This window comes from Miniopterus schreibersii (assembly GCF_964146895.1).
Source record: "Miniopterus schreibersii genome assembly, chromosome: 1".
Taxonomy (NCBI): Eukaryota; Metazoa; Chordata; class Mammalia; order Chiroptera; family Miniopteridae; genus Miniopterus; species Miniopterus schreibersii.
The window spans coordinates 79,997,604-80,019,000 of NC_138101.1; the positions used below are offsets into that span (position 1 = coordinate 79,997,604).

The 21,397-nt window shown below is 40.2% G+C and overlaps 1 protein-coding gene and 1 pseudogene across 3 annotated transcripts in view; one reads left to right on the forward strand and one right to left on the reverse strand.

Annotated features, from left to right (window-relative positions):
• GAD2 (glutamate decarboxylase 2) overlaps positions 1–21,397 on the reverse strand; it is a 76,702-nt gene that overhangs the window by 22,448 nt on the left and 32,857 nt on the right. For both annotated transcript variants that reach the window (XM_081136371.1, XM_081136370.1), the window contains exons 9-11: positions 6,143–6,197; positions 4,595–4,711; positions 3,116–3,180 (exon numbers count right to left, since the gene is read on the reverse strand). In XM_081136371.1, coding sequence (XP_080992497.1) covers positions 3,116–3,180; positions 4,595–4,711; positions 6,143–6,197 — 237 coding nt within the window. The remainder of the gene's footprint in view (positions 1–3,115; positions 3,181–4,594; positions 4,712–6,142; positions 6,198–21,397) is intronic.
• On the forward strand, positions 13,754–15,727 carry LOC308556778 (fidgetin-like protein 1 pseudogene; annotated as a pseudogene). The gene has a single exon. The product of its transcript is annotated as a fidgetin-like protein 1 pseudogene (transcript).

Sequence of the window (21,397 nt, forward strand, 5' to 3'; positions counted from 1 at the left end):
TTTGAACTTTCTCCAAGGACCCTTTCAAACCTGCATGTCCCTGCTTGTCACCTTGATGTCCTTCTTCCACTTCTGCCTGATAAAGCTCCAGTGCCCACCCCCTGATCAGGAAGACTCATTCTTTCCTGGTGCCCCCCAAACAGCTCGCTTGTCTGTCTCTTGGGCCTTCACTTTCTCTGCCTTGAATTTTAATCCACTGTTGGTTGTCAGTCTTCCCTGATAGAGTCTAAGCTCCTCCAAAACAAGCTTCATATCACACTCATTCTTGTGCCCTCACTGAGCCTAGTGTGAGGCTTGCATGTGGCAGAGGTTCTACGACTACTGACTTGAATTTCAGAGACCCTGGCTCTCAGAGCGGGAGTGAGGGCAATGACTGGTAATTGTTCTCGTTCTAGTTCTTTCAGTTGTTGTGTTAGATGGTTCATTAGATCTTTTTCTTGTTCTTGAGATAGGCCTGTAATGCTATGAATTTTCCTCTCAGGACTGCTTTTGCTGTGTCCGATAGGTTTTGTGTTGTTGTCTGTTCAATTTCGTTACTTTCCATAAAGTGTTTGATTTCTTCCTTGATCTCCTTGGTAACCCATTCATTGTTTAATAACATGCTATTTAGCCTCCATGTGTTTGAATATTCTTGAGTTTTTTTATAGTGGTTGATTTCTAAGTTCATGGCATTGTGATCCAAGAAGATGCTTGATATGATTTCAATCTTCTTATATTTGTAGAGACTTGCCTTGTGCCCTAACATGTGGTCTATTTTTGAGAATGTTCCATAATGACTGGTAACTGGACAGAAGCTGTGCTGGAACCTTCAGCTGGGCCAAAAGGCCTGGCGAGGGGACCACAGCAGTGGATGTCATAGGTGAGCGGCAGCCTGCTACGGGAGGGTTAAAGAAGTCAGTTTACAGTGCACAGAACAGACTCTGGAGCATCGGGGCTCCTGGCTCGCCCTCTCAGCAACACCAGTCCTAGACGTTGGCACAGCGCTAGGGAGGAAGAAGGTTGCTTTCTGAGGATTGGCTTGGCTCTCGAAGGGGATGCCAGGCAGGGCTCTGGGAACTTGTGCCATTTTGTTATGAGGATGGCACTCTGAGATCCCGTGACCACGACGGCACCTCTGGGTTTGGGGACAAGAATCAGCTATGAATTTCCTCCGCTTTAGTGTGAGTCCTGATGCTTGGGAAAACATGATACCCCAAGTGCGGCCAATTTCTTTCCTAAATTTATGCCCATGCACATTATTACACCCAGGGGCTCCCATGGGCCTTACAGCCTTGCTCCCCAAAGAAAGGGGCCTTTGCTGATGGTAAGTCAGCAAGATGGATCCTCAGGTCAATGAGTGGCCAAGGGGATTCTGCTCAAAGCAGAGCACCACCAGTCCCTCATTTTCAGGACTGCATGTCTGGCTGTTTCATTTCGCAGAGTTTGTTACAATGTAGTTCCAAGCATGTGGCAGTCACAGAGGACTCTGTGTTCCACTGAGAGTGTTCTAAGCTTTGCTTTCAAATAACCATCTTTAGTGCAAAGATGTGGGGGTGTGTATTTTTCCAAGGCTCAGGGGAGGCAATTTAGCAGCTTTCAAGTAATCGTCAGCGTGGGATGCTGCCTGGCTTTCAGCACTTGGAGTCCCAGGTGGCATTAAAGGTAGAATAACAGATGCTCACTTTTTGTGTCAGTCAAAGAGAAACTCAAAGAAGAGAAGGGACTGTGCACAGGGCACCTCTGTTGAAAGCACATGAATTTAATTTCTGTTCTGCTCATCTAAACAGGCAGCTTCTCAACTGTTCTCTTCTGTTCACTATATCTCCCTGTTTAGTTCATTGCCTCCTCCTGAAGCTTCAGGTTGTATGCGGATCTTATGACAAAAGGAAGTCGGCCTGTGAGAAGCCCTGAAGGACCAGAAGCTGAGACTAGAGCTGGCTCAGTGTGGGAAGGGGGCAGGCCTGTCCTCGTCTAGTCACACCTACAATCGGGGCAGGTACCTGCCATCAGAGGAAGGGCTGCTGACTCAGGGAGAGCATCCCTGCTGGTCTGTGCTGAATCTCCCAGCCTGCCTTTCGCTAACCAGGCAGGGTGCCCCTGACTCGGACTCGGTAACTCCGCCCCGCTTTCTCACTCCTAGATTCCCTGGGTGTGAGTGCACCTGGGTGGCACACAGCACAGCCTGTGTGTTTGTTCTGGCCTCGCTGCTCTGAATGACCAGTGCTGACAGATGCTCCCAGGGGCTATCAGCCTCTCTCCTCACCCTGGAACAGAAACTATGCCAAGCTGTCCAGGGGCAGAGCCAGTGAAAAGCTTTTCCTGGGCAGCATCTGGCTACTTGGCAGGGCATGCTGGGGATTTGGCAGCCCGGAATGAATTCAGGCTTTCTCAGTTGCCTGCAGTGTCAGAGCTCACAGCCACCGTTGACCTGCCATGTCCTGATGGGAGAACAGGGAAGTCTGAGCTCTCTCTGCCCGAGGCTGGTTTTGTGTTTGGTAATTTTTTTTCCCTTTGTCTTTTGGATCTGAATATGCTTTACACTAATCAAATATTATCTCTTTTGTGTTTTACAGTTTTTTTTCTCAATGATTTACTGCTTAGTTTCTGAATAAAAGGTGCTTTGCAGCATCCATCAGAGCTATATCAGAAAAACAATATTATGGGAATGAAAGCATGTTCCACTTTAAGTGAACTGGCCATTTAAATCCAAACCCAACATAAATTACAAGGCATTTCTTTGCTTTGCTAAATTATTTACTGGTTTCTTAATGCAGTGGGTATTATCCTTTACAGAACCCAAAAACTATAAATGTTCTCCTTAGAAAAGTTTTAAACAATTTTGGTGCTTGGTTCAGAGATCCCGGGAAGGTCATTCCTGATTCTTCTGGTGAACCACAGGCCTCAGTCAGGAATCTCTGTGTTCGGGAGACATTCCCAGGGTCATCAGATATGGGCTTTGATTTCTTTTTGTTGATTACATACAATATTTACAAGTATGTGACCACACAAGCCAAGGCACACAAGCAATGCACAGAATGGGCTGACCTGTATACAACAGTTCTTGGAAATCTGGTACAACTTGCTTTTCACACTTAGCTCTCACACTTTACATTGTGAACAAGAAAAATGTGTGTACCTCTCCACGCCGCTCAGTTTCCACTTGTGTTTCTGGGACATCAGCAATCCGCCACCCCAAGCAGCCTAAAATAGGAAGATCATACAAGGAAAAGGGTAGTGGCTTTTCATTGCCTAGATTTCTATAGTTTGGTGTCTTTCAGAATAGTGAGTGTCTCCTTGACCCCAGGCAACTTAAGGGATTGACAACCTTTATGTAGCATTAGATTTTCAAAGTTTAAATTGGGGGGCTCTCCTAAGGTCTCCGAATCCATCCCACATTTACATGGTGTAAGGTGCCACATTGGGGCCACGTTGCTCAGTCTGAATGAGAGATTCTCCCACAGCCCATCACCAGCACTCATAGTCCTAGGGAAGCTCATCATCTCAGAATGAGAAAACCTATTATCTCCGCAGTTTAGAGTCAAGAATATGGACTGGGGACCCTTTAAACATCTTCCAAGTTGCAAGGAAAACTCTTGACAATTCTGGATGATTCTAGAGGGAAGAAACGACTTCACAGCCCAATTTAACTGCTGTGTAATGTTGGATAAGCTCATTTCTCTGTCAAAAACAAAACAAAACAAAACAAAGAAACCACCCCCACTAAAAAAGCAAGCAGCAGTGATTTGTACCAATTAGTTGAGCAATTACAACATGGCTCTTAAAAATTTGTACTCAAGTTTTAAGATTTGTATAGTAATCTTTAAAAACAGGACATCAAGATGGAGATCATTGGAAAATGTTAACATTCTTTGTGGCTACCAAACATTGTGCTTATTGATAACTTGGCACCAACTCCTTATCTCATCCTGGATCATTAATAGTTTGCAGATAGCAGCCAATCTCTGAGCCACACTTTGAAAAATACTGGCCTAAATTTAAATCCCTTCAATTTGTCCTTCTAAATATTGACAGTTTTTCATTTGAAAATGTTTTTGTGGGCACATCTCCATATGTATATATGGAGTGTGACTAAGCCTGGAGTCAAAACTCTTACATATAGTTTATCTTCTTAGTTGATCAAGCTAAGAAATTAGAAATTTGGTGGTAGGTATTTCTTAGCAAGTTGTCAAGTCTGCTTCCCACTCAATATATACAAATACCGGATTGGAGTTGAGTTTTTTTAGCCTTTGGGTTTCCTATATAAATGCAGTTCCTATTTAAACTTTCAATCATTCTTGTGGGGAAGTAAGCTCTGCATGCGTATGACTGTGTGTATGTACATAGGACATTATGGCTCAATGAACTGAGGACTAAGTGCTCAGTTCAGCTTCTAATCAAAGAAATAAGAATATTATCGTGTAGGGAACATTAAGGCACAACCAGCCTCAGATTGCTTTCAGCGAATGTTGTATATTTTGTGAGTTGTGTGCTGTTTTGTCTTTGCAGTCTTTAAAAGCTGAACTATCACCATTTGAAAATAAGCTCCTAAAGTAAAAGAGAGAGAAAACAAAAATGTGCAAGGACATCTTAGTGGAAGGCCCTATAGGATACTTACATCCACATGCATCCAGATCTTATACTTTTTGCAAATGTCAGCGACAGCTAAGAGGGGATCAAATGCTCCATACACGGTGGTCCCAGCTGTGGCACTCACAAGGAAAGGAACATATCCCTATGCAAACGAGAAGGCCCCAAGTAATGTAAAACGGGTTCAAAGACTTTAAAATAGCTGGCAAAGACACAGGAAACCTGCCCCCATCATGCGCATGTGCAGTGGTGGAGCCCTCACAAGGGTTATTGCAAACTTGGAGCCTGGTAGGAACAATATTCGTGCTCCAGGGAGTTCTCCAGGCCTTTCTGTGGAACCTGCCAGTTGCCTTAGGATAAGTGAGACATTCTGGTCCTCAGAAGAGGCTACAGTGGCCCCAGAGTGAGTAAGCTCTGTGGTGCTCACAAGTCATTTCTATATTCTAGGGAGCTTTTCTGGCCGTCCCTCCCACCATCTGCTAATTTTCTAGTCTTCCTTTTTCATAACAGGGCCTTTGAACTCAATAAATAAGCAGAAAAGAGAACAATGAGAAGGAACTCCGACCGGCCCATTGCTCTTATTTGGAAAATCCTCAGACAACGTATTTGGAGTCTTAGAGGGTTTGGATGGGGCTAAACAATAAGCCATGGCTTTTACCCCCATTCGCAGTTCCCAGGGTGCCTGGCCCTGGCTAAATGAAATTGGCTGAAATGATCGGTGGCTGCTGAAAGCAGGCAGAGGAAGGGCTCCAACAGGATGAACGTGTCACTCCACGCGGTGCCATGTGATGTTACAGTCAGTCTGCAGGTGGCAGCAAAGGCTTAATCTGTCATTTATGTTTAAAGAAGTAGTTTAGTGCAAGAACACCGGGAACCTCCTTGCTGCCAATTTGTAGGGGTGGGGGGGAGTGCATATAAATAGAAATAATTATTTCTAAGGTCCTAATAATCAAAGCGTGTTACAGCATTGAACTAGGAACTGCAGATTATATCCAGTGAAAGTTAAGCTATGAGAATTCTAGAAACACGCTCTCCAGCTTGAGAACCCTCCAGGGGTATAAATGACCTCCCAGAGCTTTGTGGGAATCTTTAGCAGGCCTTTAGAACTTGTTACTTCTAAAAAGAGTTCTAAATTGCTTCTGAAAAATAAGACGTTTGGAGAACCAATCTTATCAGTATGTGTACAGGCAGGAAAAATGGCCCCTTTCAAATAACCTCAAGTGGTAACTGACACGCCACATTAGCGTTCTGATATTTCCCATTTTCTGATCTCTCAAATGTGTCTGTTTGATGCCAAACCTACCTCATCATACGAGAAGACAAATGCTTTGGAAACTCATACAATATTATTGTGTATGTTATTTATTCAGCAACTTAGACCTTTTGAAAGCAGAGCCTACAACTCAGAAATAAGTAATGACTGGATGCAAAATTCCACACTCTCATTAAAGCTGGGAGGTTGAGGCTCGGGTCCTCTTTTTAAAAATAAAACCAACATGTGTTCTCCACTGGATAGGAATACAAATTTGTATCCTTAACTTGTATGGGCTAGATAAAGCTCCCTACAAAAACTTACTTTTTGTTTGGCTTCAAGGATCCTTCTTTCAAGATCAGATGGGATCATTTTCCCCCTGAAAGGAAAAATGGATTATAGATTTGCTTTATTTATTTATTTATTTATTTAATTATTATTTTTTAAATATATCTTTATTGATTTCAGAGACAGGAAAGGAGAGGGGAAGAGAGAGATAGAAACGTCAATGATGAGAGAGTCACTGATGGAGCCCGCAACCCGGGCATGTGCCCTGACCGGGAATCGAACCCCAATTGCCTGGATCCTAGGTCAACACTCAACCTCTGAGCCACACCCGGCCGGGCTAGATTTGCTTTAAATAACTTACTTTTTTTGTCTTTGACAAGTTGCCACATGAGGGTAAATGTCCAACCCTAAACCCTTGATAATAATGATCAGTTTAAACAGCTCCTTGCCTCTTTTCAGAAAGAAATGCATTTCCTCCCTCAACGATGCAAGCCTGCACTTTCTGGCAGGTTCCGGGGACTCCTGACCACACTGTGCTGTCAGAACAGCCACCCAGCACCCCCTGCTTTTTAGGTCATCCTCTTAATTTGGTTAAAACAAGGCTGCTTTGGAGCAAGGCATTTGGTAATGGAAGGAGAGTGCAGGAAAAGATTTATATTTCAAATCTTCTAATGAATGGACCTGTAATTTCACATATAAACAAAATACCAAGAAGCGAAAAATCCATTCTGAAGCATTTGAAAGAAATATTAAGCCAAAAAGCAACTTAATTACATTCTAAGTGCTAAAAACATGAAGCAGGCCAAGAACTCATGGGCTCAAATTTCAAACAGGAATTGGAGAAAGAAACATCCTTTCATCCTAGTAATGTTTCTTTCCTAAAATAAAAATACGGATAGTGCTTTGCTTACTATAAAACCCCATTAATATAATAACCAACTGGAGGAGCTGATTTCTCCAAGAAGCGAGGTGTGGCTAGATGTGTGATCTTAGTCAAGCTTCTTAATTTCCCTGTGTGTATTATTATTACTACCCCTAGAACATAGTGGTAATAGTATTACTTATGGAGTTAAGAGGATTAAATGAGTTAATAAATGCAAAATTATTTAAAAAGTGTTTAGCATATGGGAAGCATTCAATAAATGTTAGCTTTTATTGTTGGGACTATTATGGATTGCGACATTCCTATCTTAAGACGTTTGGGAAAAAATTGGCAAAGGGCAGACACACAGGCACAGGGCACTGGAGGCAGTGAAATATTCTTTAAACCAACAGAGCTCTCTTGCTGTTGCTAACCTGTTTAAACATCAAGGTTCTTGACCTAGTTTTTTTCTTTTTTTTAAGGCAATTTGGAAAAATAAATTATGAGGAGGAGATTGTAACAATACATGGTGGGGGGGATGCTACTAGCATTTAGTGAGCAGTAAGTGGGGTGTTAGTATTTGTCACTAGCTCAATCGTCCATGTGTGGCTATCCCTGTGATTCTAGATACAGCACAAGGATTGGGCTGCTTCTTGACATCTACTGTGATCTTGCCTAAGCTTTTGCATATTGAAATGTTATTTTATTGTTAATGACTTTGCTAACATTTCTCCATTTAAAAACATAATTTGGGCATTATATAGTGAGCAGGTAAGCTACATTTTCTACAATTTTCATTTCAGGCTAATAAAGGAGGTGTTGCAAATAGTTGGAATATAAAGCAGACATTACGCCTGAAGGCATTGAGAACCACTGATTTATGTGAAGCTGTTTTCCAAAGAAAGGCAGTTAAAATGCAATTACCTGGCGATGTTGATGGACAGGTTAGCAGTGATTAGTCAGTCAGGGCGGTAGGGAACAAAGCGCATTGAATGTACACTTGGTGCAAAGGGTGTACTCTGATTCAGAGCACCCACCTTTGGGAAACTTCTGTGTGATGGGGACAGAAGGAGGGACAGAGGGAATGCAAAGGTGGGGAGGGCATGTCACTCCCCATATTTGTCTCTTTACTTCACAGCTTAGCCTGGGAGCAGCCCTCAAAGTAGTGATTGTCACCTCTCCTACACCAGGCTCTGACAAAACACCTCGCTCCAGCCTGCTATAAACAAAATGTTCACATTTCAGAGGAAATTTATCTTTATAAAGTTCTAAGCACATTAAATTTACCGTAGTACCTTTGAAGTATAAAGAAATTGAGAGAATTCCCAGAAATTGTTTACAAATCCCCAATTTTACCTAGTCTACCAAAGCCAATCACCTCTGCCTTGCTGAGTTTGAGGTGTAGCTTGACAGGTGCTATCTGCTCATCTAATCCCATCTGGCTGTTCCGTTAAACTTAGGCAGTCAGGTGTCACAGATTAGGGGACATTAGAACTGGAAGGGGCTCAAGACCTGATTCTAGTTTAATTGTCTGATTTTGCAAATGAGAAAACAGGTCAAGAGAGGAGAAGTGACTGCCCAAGATCGAAAGCTGGTAAAAGTCTGGTTGTAACTAGAAATAAAATACCCAGTTTCCAGCACAAACTCGAAGGGCCAACATATAGGAAACCTATTTGAAAAGATTGGAGTCTTTTAGGAGAAGATTAATCCTTTAAGATAATATCTGGCTCTCATGGATCAGATGTGCCAGTCAAGTCCTCCAGGAAAGAAGTAATGAACATACCCTGGCTTCCATTTCCAGATCAGTGAGCTGTGGGGCCGCAGGAAGGGGCAGGACTCCCGCCCCCCTTTATCCACAACCCCCAGTGGATAGTACCAAACCCTATATATACTATGTTTTTTCCTATACATACATAACTATGCGAGAGTTTATTGTGAGGCACAGTAAGAGATAAACGACTAGTAAATGCGGGCTCTCTCTCTCTGAAAAAAGCTTATTGTCTGTCCTCACCTTTTCACTTAAAGGAAGCCCTGTATGGCTTCTCTTTGGCATCTGAATTGTCGCCATCACTCTCTTACATGTTGGGGCCATTAAGTAAAATAAGGGTGACTTGAACACAAGCACTGCGATACTGAGACAGTCAGTCTGATCACCTAGACGGCTACCAAGTGACCAATGCGTAGGGAGCGCCTGCACTATGGACTACAGCGCGGAGGCCCTCGACCAAGGCATGAAGCAGAACAGCGTGAGATTTCACCTCGATACTCCCAACAACGCACAATTTAAAACTTACGAATTACTTCTGGAATTTTTGTTGCTTTTTTTATCCTTACCTGCCATGCGAGAGAGACACATCGATTAGTTGCTTCCCGCACCGATGGAGCCTGCAACCAAGGTGCGTGCCCTTGACCAGGAATCAAACCCAAGACCCTTCGGCCGATGATCTAACCACTGAGCAAAACCAGTCAGGGCACTTGTGGAATTTTCCATTTAATATTTTTGGACCCCAGCTGACTGGAAAGAGAAACTGAATTAAGGGCCACTACTGTCATCAAGTCCACAGATTTGCTTCTTGCAGGGTGGAAAGTGATGGGTGTGGCTCCTGACAGGGCAGGCTCCTGTCTTTCCTAGGCACTCTGTCTTCCATGCCCATATCTGTTTTGTCCACTTGGGAACCCAGAGCCTGGCACACTGCAGGTGGCAGATCAACATTTATTGGAGGTGTGTGACTAGAAGGTGGAAGTTTGACCCAAGGATGATATTAATATGTTTCCTTTACCTTACTCTCTGACCGGAAGGCTAGTGTGGGGGCCTCTGGAGACAAAACTTTTCATCTTCCATTTATCTGAGAATTGGCTGAATTACTTTAGAACAACGGTTCTTAAAATTTAGTGAGCATAAAAATCACCTGTGTGTCTTTAAAATGAAGAGTCTTTGGCCCTGCTCTTAGGGATTTTGATTCAGTAGGTCAGTTGTAAGACCCAGGAATTAATTAATCCCACAAATATTTATTTAGCACTTAACTTTGTGCTAAACACTGTGAAGGGTGCTGGGGTCCCAGGGTAGACAGATCAGTTTCTACTCCCCAAGGCTTACATGCCAGCGAGGGAGATAAATAATTACATTGGTGACAAACAGGCATAGGAATTTGCATTTCTGACAAGCAGCCAGGGTGATGCTGAAGCAGGTAGACTTAGCTCCAAGAAATGTTGCTTTAGAAATGGAAGTTTTAACCTGGTAGGCACTTAAATAACTGTGTAGCATACTAGCCAAGTACTTTTCCTGTGGCCCCTGGTTTTGAGCCATCACGGCTTAGGGCAGGGAGCAGAGGGAGCTCCAGATGCGGCGCTGTGCGCTCCTGCCTGCCCATGTGCCGTGGGACGAGTACATCAGGCAGCAACCAGCGGGCTCTTCTGAGGATTTGGCGCTGTCTGGCCAGTTCTGGCTCTTCAGACCAGCATCTCTTGGTGCAGGGCAGCTTTGGATGGCAGCTGTTGCATTCTCTATGTCTGTTCTAAAAGCATTTCCACAGCACAAAGTTATCTTTAATGTTTACGCATCCAGTCTTTAGGCTCACAGTGAAGTCGTGGCTGATGCTTTGTAACGCTGCTGTTAGTTGGTGGCGTTTAAGACAGGACTCCACTAAAGTGGCTTGAACCACAGTGCTGCTTTGAATGTTGCTGTTTTGTGTTAAATTCCTGATTAGCAACAGCCTTTGAAAATTCACATGATGCTACAGGGTCAGTTAACTTCAGAAAGATGGCTGGGCCAAATCCCACAATGCCAGCTAGGGCTGCCAGCAGGAAAAATCTCCTTGTGGGAAGGGCGAAACACACGGATTACACAGTTGTGGACTTCTGACTCAGAAGCGTGGCTATCTTCCACGGCTCTGAAGGAGAAAGCTCCCTATCTTAACAAAAGGAGAACAGCTGGAGAGACATCTCTAGGCAGGCATTCGAATGGTCACATATGGGGTGCTTGAGTCACCGGTGACCCTCTCATTGTCCGGCTGAACCTGCAGGAGTTCTGCCAGCCTTTCCTAAGCTAGTAGAGCTTGGCTCTGTGCGCAGAGATATGAATGCAAAGAAGAGAGGATGTGTGAATCCTTCCGGTTAGACATCCACTAACGTTACAACCACTGTTAATGGCAACACTACCGGCAATGATAGTGAATTACCAGCTTTAGAAGGAGTCACTGCACTGTGCCTTAGATAAGGAAACTGAGGCTCCAAGGCGCAGCTGAATGTGGCTAAAAGTCTGAAATGTGGAGACAGAATAACTGGGCTCCTGCTCCAGGTCCTACACTGTGTACTTGAAGAATTTAGCTCTTCCTTCTACTCATTTGTTTTTTTGTTTTTTAAAAATATATCTTTATTGATTTCAGAGAGAGGAAAGGAGAGAGAGACAGAAACGTCAATGATGAGAGAGTCATTGATCGAGCCCGCAACCCAGGCATATGTCCTGACCGGGAATCGAACCCCGATCGCCTGGATTCTAGGCCGATGCTCAACCTCTGAGCCACACCTGGCCAGGCACCTTCTACTCACTTGCAAACGATGACAATCGTACTTGCCTCAAGAGGTTTACATGAGGATTCAATAAAATAGGAAATATAAAACACTATAGAGCACTAAGTGTAAAACTCTGCCCAGCATATAGTAACCATTCAATACATGTTAGATAATCTCATTGTTAGTGGTAATAGTACTAGCATTATGTGACCTGCAGGATGTCACACAGCTGGTGGGAGGCAGATGTCTAACCTAGAGCTGTGTGACATCAGAAGCCAGGTGCTTAGCCCCGTACAACACATGTTTTCCAAAGCATTTATGTGGTTTAAACAAAATACCTGCTCCCTTGACTTAACATGAGACTGTTCCAGTTGAGTTCTAGAATTGTAATGATGTAACATTTCCACTATGATTGTCTGGCAGTCCCTTGAACTGAGTGGTTCCTTGGTCTCAATTCTTTGCTATTAGCACTGATTAATAAAATGAGGAGAATATATAACCTCCTGCTAAAACATATTGCTCTATCATTCTTTGAAGTTTTTCATTCTTTCTAGTGTAGCACCCAAATGTTAGAGGAGTAACAGAACCCTGCTAGTTTTTTGTACGTTTTTTAATTTTAAACTAGTCAATGCTAAGCAAAACTATTTCTTGAACACACAGACAACAAGGGGAGTTCATGGACCCAAGCGAATTATCAAATTGCCCAGACTGTATGGAACTTGAAAAACTGCAAGGGTTGTCTTGAGAAAAACTTGTAGTAGGAATTTACACAGCAGCAGTAAAACTTACAGAGAGGTTCCTTGGGAAAAAAGAGCTCCATGTGTCTCCACGTGGCCACTGCTGATGTGGGTAACCTATCTTAGGAAAGTCCCGGTTAGATAAACTAACAAATAGAAGTCAAAACAGATCATCCAGGAAGCACCTGTTTTACAAAACCAAGCCCTGTGCAAACAATTATACCATAATTATGAACAGTGAGCTTCCTTGGTCCTTTTGATGAGTAGTTTGATTTGCATAAAAATAACTTTAACTGTAACAACCATATTTTTCTATTTTAAGATGTGTTTTTCAATATGCACAATGGGATTCCTTAGCCTTTGGTCAGGATATGGGAGCAGGCTATTTTTGGTGATTTTTGTATCTAATTATATGAATATATATATATATATATATATATATATATATACACACACACACACACACACATATATGTGTATATATACATATTTTATTTAACTTCTCCAAAAAGCATTTACCTAACACACACACACACAACTTGCTATATAGCAATCCAAGTGATATGCAACTGGAGACTCCAGCCATGATGTGGTAATGAGCCATTTTCTCTATCATATGAAACCTTCTTATTGCTGCCATGGGGGGCTAGTTTAACACAGAAGGGACATATGCAATAAGGGGAAATATCTGTGTGCATGAGAAGGTCTGCTGGCAATCTCTCATCACTCCTCCTACTCCCCAAACTACCATTCCTCGCCCGTAAACTTGTTGGTAGAGAGAAGAAAAGGATTATGATAAGAAGTTCAATCTATCATGTAAGAAACCATGCTTGGCTACTGTAAATAACTTTTGTTACAAGAAGAAAACCAAAATTGCCATTACAGAACCTTAAAAATTAATGACATGGGAATACAACATATAAAAATATGAGAGTCATCCTAAATCATTTTCAGAGGAAAATGTATAGTCTGAAATGCTTTTGAATTTAAATAACAGAGAATAAAAGTAACTAAACTAAATATTCAATCCAACAACAACAATGTAGGCAGAAAGAGTGAATTTTTCAATGAATTAGAAACTATAAATTCACTTAAATTAAAAAGATGGAACATTGAAAAGATCGATGAATATACAAATACCGGACTAGTCCAATTTAAAAAAGAGAGAGAAAATGTAACATTTGAAATGAGAAAGAAGGTATGGAGATATATATATATAAATATATATATATTTAATATTATAAAAGAGTTCTATGGAAAGCCTTATGCTAATCTTAAAGTTTTGAGGAAATAGATAAACCTCCCTCCCCAGGGAAATGTAAGTTAAGAGAATTGATTCAAGAATATATAGAAAATTTTTAAAATTAATAACCAGTAATCTATAAGAAAAATACAAGCAGACACGCACATTGGTTTGTGTGCTCTTTGGAAGCTCCAGATAAAACTGAAGACTTGTGATATTAAGAGGTTTGCTTAAGATCATTCATCTACTTTCCCTTGGAGACCATACTTAAACCTCAAGCTTGAATCTCTAAAATGCTGGCCTTGGGCTCTAGGTCTGTGCACCTGAGTTGGTTGAAGAACTACTCTGCAATTGCATCTGGCACATGCACTGCTGGACAGAAGGCCGATACCTACCCAAGGCATTCAGGATGCATGGGCAAACTCTGAGGTTTCCCAGCTCTGTGCTATCAAACTATTCAAAAAATATTCACAGAAATATTCTGCAATTATTAATTCTGACAGTGTTGAAACTGGACTTGAATAACTATGCGGAAACCATTTTAATTTTAGCAAGATCTCAGCAAACTGACTGTGACAAGTGGGAGTCTGGATTGTCGATAAATAATGTTTTCAAAATAAGAAATGTACAGGAGATGATGCAGGCTGGCAAAAAATTCAAAAACTCCCTGTTGGCACCTTCTGGTGCCTCAGTAGTAATCCGTAAAGAGGCTGTTGTCTTCCATCTCCTAAATTTAGAGTTTGCAGTGGTTCTGAGGAGAGTGGCCCATTAACCAACCCAGTTCATGATACAGATGAGACTCAAGACTTCCCAGGGAGCAGCCCATTGAAGGGCCCTCAGAATGTACAGCCACCTGTGATGACAAACACCCCGAAAGACGGGTCCCACATTCTCAACACCTGTTGGTGAATTAGCCACTGCAAAATTCCATGCCACACCATTACTTGTCAGTGTCAGAAGGGAAAGCATCAGCTCTCCAAAGGCCAGCACAGGCCTGAACGTGCTCTCATCTCATTCTGACAGCGAAAATCCACAGGAAAGGAAAGCTGTTTACGGTTCTGGCCCCACTGACGCACTTTCTACCCCAATGCTGAATGAGGCTTTTAGTAAACCAGAGACAATGGCCAAAGAGAAGAAAGCAGCCTGGCAGCTTTTAAAACTGCAAAAGGACAATTATGGGTAGATCAATAAAAGGAAAATTTAAATTGAAAAAATACATATGTATCGCATACCCCCTTGTGCATCAGGGTTTTCATAAGGTGGTGTAAAAAAGTCTTTGGGAGCAGTTTGTCACCCCTGTATCGAAGCAAGACAGGGCAGGGGGATCCAAAGGGGGGTGCAGTGTAAGTCTGACAGTGCCGGATCCACAGAACCAGCACATCCAGTTGATGAGCATCTGAAGAGCTTGGAGTCAAAGATGATTGAACTGATTCTGAATGAGATTAGGGACTATGGGCCCCCAGTAAACTGGGAAGATGTCACAGGGGTAGAGTTTGCCAAAGCCACAATAAAGGAGATAGTTGTGTGGCCCATGATGAGGCCAGATCTCTGGTTTACCAGGACCCCCTTAAAGGAATTCTGTTCTTCAGTCCTCCTGGGACTGGGGAAAGACTGATTGGCAAGGGCGTTGCTAGTCAGTCTGGAGCAACTTTCTTCAGTATCTCTGCCTCCTCCTTGGCCTCTAAGTGGGTAGGCGAGGGGAAGAAAATGGTTTGTGCGTTGTTTGCTGTTGCAAGGTGCCAGCAGCCAGCTGTGCTAGTTATTGATGGAAATGATTCCGTTATCTCAGCAGGGAGATGGTGAGCATGATTCTTCTACGGGGATAAAAACTGAGTTTTGAGTTAGGTACATGGAACAACCACGTTTTCTGAAGATTTTCTGCTAGAAGTGGGAGCAACCCATCAGCCTCAAGAAATTAATGAGGCTCCCCAGAGGAGGTTAATGAAAAGGCTCTACATTCCCCTCCCAGAAGCATTAGCCAGGAAACAGCAATTAATCTGCCGTCCAGGGAGCAGGGTTGTCTCCATGAGGAGGAAAGAGAGCTGGTTGTGAAGCGATCTGAAGGGCTGTCGCTGTGCAGAGGGGCGCCCCTTCATCCCAGTCCCAGTTTACAGGCTGCCCCCATCGCCACAGTGACGCCAGATCAAGTTCCACCAACAGCTCACACTGATTTTGAAAATGCTTTTAGAACTTTGCGACCCAGTATGTCTCCAAAAGATGTGGAGCTTTATGAAAACTGGAACAAAACTTTTGATGGGGTAAAGTAAATGGGACACTTAAAATGGAAAGATGGCATCTTTGTAGTGGAGTCTTTTCCATGCTTTAGCACAGAAAACTGGGGATTTATTAATTGTACTTTTAGTGTATGTTCTGAATCTGATACCTCAAATAAAACAGACTAGCGACAGCTCAGATTTTACAGTTGATCAAAGGCCTGTGTTAATGAAACGTGATTTTTCTTCCAGTTATTGCTTAATGTGTGCACCTATTCATATAAAAGGAGAAGAAAACTTTTTTCTTAGTGTTGGCTAGTACAGCGGTATACGCTGGAAACAGCTTTGCTTACTGCTGTTCAACAGATTTGAGATCTCACCAAAAGCTGAGTAATAGTGCCAGCTTTTACTTTGTCTGGTTTGTAACCCGATAAAGTTTTCTTCCCTTATCAGGACTAACTAATAAAGCATGTTCAGAAATTAAAGAAGAATACCGATCCTTACCAAAGGACACAAAAAAGATTTGGATAAATGGAGAGATACATCATGTTCTTGGTAAGAAAACTCAGCATGGTAAATACACACAATTAATCTCTAAACACAATTCCAACAGGATGCCAATGGGAGTTGTAAGGGAACGGGAATCTGGGAAAACAATTCTAAAATACAACTAACTAGAAAATGTAAATAAGGACATTCGATTTTTAAAAAGTAGCACACAAACAAAAGAACAGGCAGGGGACAAACTTTTCTCTACCAGAATGTAGAACACATTGTAAAACTATAGCACAATTTAAAAAAATGTTAATAAAGCCAAATAAGCAAATCAGTGGAACAAAACTAAAAGACTAGAAACAGGCCTAATATTAATTTAATACACAGATTAGTGATTAAAGTATTTTTTCAAAATTTCATATGGTGTTGAGATATGTCACAAAAAATAAATTTAAAAAATTACATACCTCTCAAATACCATAATCAAAATAAATTTCAGTTAGATCAACTTTAAAAATAATAATACAAAGGTTTTAGGGATGCATATATTCTTTCTGATTGGTGTTTTGGGTTTCTTAGGATATATTCCTACAAGTGGGATCACTGGGTCAAATGGTAGGTCCAAATTTAATTTTTTGAGGAAACTACATACTGTTTTCCACAGTGGCTGCACCCCTATGTTCCTAGCAGCTCAATTTATAATAGTTAAGATCTGGAAACAGCCCAAGTGCCCATCAGATGAGTGGATAAAAAAGCTGTGGGACATTTACACCATGGAATACTATGCAGCTATAAAAAAGAAGGATCTCTTACCCTTTGAGACAGCATGGAGGGACCTAGAGAGTCTTATGCTAAGCCAAATAAGCCAGTAAGAGAAGGACAAATATCACATGATCTCACTCATATGTGGAATCTAAAGAACAAAATAAACTAATGAACAAAATAGATCCAGAGACTATAAGCCTGGAGTAGACTGACAAATCTCAGAGGGAAGGTGGGGGTGGGTGGATGGGAAGATATTAACCAAAGAACTTCTATGCATGTTGTGCATAGCCCATAGACACAGACAGTAGTGTGAAGACCCGGGGTGGGGTGCGGGTGCTGGGTAGAAGGGGTCAATGGGGGAAAACGGGGATATCTGTAATATTTTCAACAATAAAGATAAATTTTATAATAAGGTTCTAGGGGAAAAAAGATGAATGTTAACATGAACTAAGAATGGAAAATACTTTTTATAGAAGGCACTAAAAATGGAAAAATGGATAATTAATGATAACTCTAACTACCAAAAAATGGAGTATTTTTATAAATACCACAAATGAAATTAAAAAGCAAATGATACACTTTGGAAAGCATTTATAGCACACATGACAAAAGAGGGCTTGGATTTTCTTTTTTCAATTATAAATAACTGATAAGCATAAAATGTTTGACTTTGCTAATTATCAAAAGTGCAAATGAGAGCATCAATAATAAAAGAGTTTCCATGCACCAAATTCATACAGGTCTCTAAGGTTTTAATTCCTAGGTTTAGTGAGGACAAGCTGAGCAATCACCCCTGTATACTACTAGGGGCGAATGTAAATTAGTAAGTTCTTTTCTGAAGGGCAATGTACCAACAAGAATCAGAACTCTTAAAATGGGCACAGTCCTGGGCTCAGAAATTCTATTTCTAGGAACTTATCCTAGGAAAATAATATAAGAATGTAAGCAAATATTTAACCACAATGATGCTTATAATATTAGCATTTTTTTAAATAGTGCAAATTTAAAGTAAATTACATATCTAACAACAGGAGGTTTGTGAAATTACTTAACAATAAGTAACAATAATAAATACTAAGCAATAGATTATTAAATATAATTAAGGATTATACTGGAGAATTTCTAATGACATGAAAGTTGCCCATAATATTTTAATTATGTAAACAATAAATTTCTAATTCGTAATATATATTTATTTAAGTATATATATATATATGGAATTATATGCATCAAAGTATTGTAACAGATTTTCTCTAGGTTCTTCTATTTTCTTATTTTTCTACAATGAATATGTGCTACTTCTGAAATAAGAAAAAATAATGTTCTTTTCCTTTTTTAAAAAAGGAGGTAATATCCCTTACCTAAGATCATGTAAAAAAATTAACTCTAAATGAATCAGAGACATGAATGTAAGAGATACAACTATAAAACTCTTAGAAGATACCTGAAACCAATACAAAATAATACTGAATGTAAATTGAAAAAATTTTAATTAAAAAAGAACTCTTAGAAGAAAGCATATGACTAAAGCTTCATGACATTGAATTTTGCAAGGAATCTTTTCATGGATATGACACCAAAGGCACAAGCAACAAAAGAAAAAAAATGTACAAATTGAACCTCATGAAAATTAAAGACTTTTGTATATCAAAAGACATTGCAAACAGAGTAAAAAGGCAACCTACAAAATGGGGAGAATATTTGTAAATCATATATATATGATAAAGGATTAATACCCAGAGTATATAGAAAACTCCTTAAACTCAAGAACAAAAAAACAATCTAATTAAAAAATGGCTGCATGAATCTGAGAGGCACATATAGAACATCCTCTCCAACAGCAGTAGAATACATATTCTTCTCAAGTGCAATGGACATTTTCCAGAATAGAGCATATGTTAGGCCACAAACAAGTCTTAACAAATTTAAGAAGACTGAAATCATGTCAAGTGTTTTTTCTGGCCACAACAGTATGAAATCAATAACAGGAAAAAAGTTGGGAAAATCATAAATGGATGGAAATTGAACAAAACATTCCTTAACAACCAATGGGTCAAAGAAGAAATCAAAATCAAAATCAAATGTGTCTTCAGGAAGTGAAAATGGAAACACAACATGCTAAAATGTATGGTATGCAGCAAAGCAGTTCTAAAAGTGACGTTTATAGTGATAAATGCCTACATCAAGGAAAAAAAAGATCTCAAATAAACAATCTAACTTTATATCTCAAGGAACTAGAAAAAGAAGAACAAACAAAGCCAAAAATTAGCATAAGGAAGAAAATAGTAAAGAACTGAGTGGAAATAAATGAGAGACTAGAGAGACAATAGAAAAGTTGAATAAGACTAAGGGTTTTTTGTTGTTGTTAATCCTCACCAGAGGATGTGTTTTCATTGATTTTTAGAGAGTGGAAGAGAGAGAGGGAGGGAGAGAAACTTTGATGTGAAAGAGACACATTTATCGGTTGCCTCCTGTACATGCCCTGACCAGGGCCAGATCAAACCTGCAACTCAGGTATGTACCCTTGACTGGAAATCGAACCTGTGACCCTTGGGTGTGGGCCAATGCTCCAATCGCACCTGCCAGGGCAAGAGTTCGTTTTTTGAGAAAATAAACAAATTTGACAAACTTTTAGCTAAACTCACCAAGAAAAAAAAAAGGATTCAAATAAATAAATGAAAGCATTACAACTCATACTACAGAAACACAAAGAGTAATGAAAAATTATATACTGACAAATTGGATACCATAGAAAATAGATAATTCCTAGAAACCTATAACCTACTGAGAATGAATCATGAAGATACAGGATTTCTGAACAAACCAATAATGAGTAAGAGATTTAAGTAGTAATCAACAACTTTCAACAAAGAAAAGCCCAGGGCCAGATGGCTTCAGAAATAAGTAAATTCTACCAAACATTTAAAGAATAAAGGCCAATACTTCTCAAATTCTTTCAAAAAATTGAAAAGGAAGGAACAATTCCTGACTCATTTTATGAGGCCATTATTATCCTCATACCAAAGCCAGATACAAACACTTCAAGAAAATAAAATTACAGACCAATATCCCCGATGAACACAAATCCTCAATAAAATACTAGCAAATTGAATTCAACAGTACATAAAAGGATCATACACCATGATCATGTGGGACTTATCCCTGGGATGCAAGAGTTTAAAAAAGTCTCAACAAACTGGGTATAGAGGGAACATACCTCAGCATAATAAAGGCCATGCATGACAAGCCCACAACTAACATCATACTCAATAGTGAAATAAAACCTTTTTCTCTAACATCAAGAACAAGGCAAAAGTGTCTACTCTCACCACTTCTAATCAGAGCATTTAGACAAGGAAAAGAAAAAAAATGACATCCAAATTAGAAAAGAAGGCTAAATTGTCTATGGTTGCAGATGACACAACCTAGAAAACCCCCAAGACTCTAACAAAAAACTGTTAGAACTAATAAACAAATTCAATACAGTTGTAGAATACAAAATCAAGATCCAGAAATCAATCCCATTTACAATAGCATCAAAGAGAATAAAATAGTTAGGAGCAAATTTAAGCAAGGAGGTGAAAGATCTGTATACTGAAACCTACAAGATACCAATGAAAGAAGACACAAATAAGTGTAAAGATTTCCCATGTTCATGGACTGAATGATTTAATATTGTTAAAATGTCCATACTACCTACTCAAAGCAATCTACAGATTCAACGCAATCCTTATCAAAATTCCAATGGTATTTTCCACAGCAATAAAAAAAATAACGCAAAATTTGTATGGAACCACAAAAGAACCCAAGTAGCCAAAGCAATCTTGATAAAGAGTAACAAAGCTCGAGGCATTGTACTTCCTGATTTCAAACCATGTATCAAGATATAGGAATCAAAACAGTATGGTACTATTTAAACAGACACATAAACCTATTGAACAGAACAGAGAGTCCAGAAATAAATCCATGTATGTACAGTCAACTAATCTTTGACAAAGTTGCCAAGAATACACAATGGGGAAAGGATAGTTTTTTCAATAAATGGTGTTGGGAAAACTGGACAGCCACATGAAGAAGAGTGAAACTGGACCACGATCTTACACCATAAACAAAAATTAACACAAAATAACTTAAAGACTGGAATGTAAAACCTGAAACCATCAAACTCCCAGAAGAAAACATAGAGGCATTTGTTTTAGTCTAGGGGGCAAGCTCTTTACAATTGGTGTTGGTGATGGATTTTTGTGGGTGCAACATCAGTGCAAAGGCAACAACGTCAAAATAAACAAGTGGGACTACATCAAACTAAAGAGCTTCTGCACAGCAAAACAATCAATCAGCAAAATGAAAAGGCAACCTATGGAATGAGAGAAAATACTTATAAACCATATATCTGATGATAATTTAATCTCTGAAATATATAAGGAACTCGTTACAACTCAACAGTCAAAACAAAATAACCTA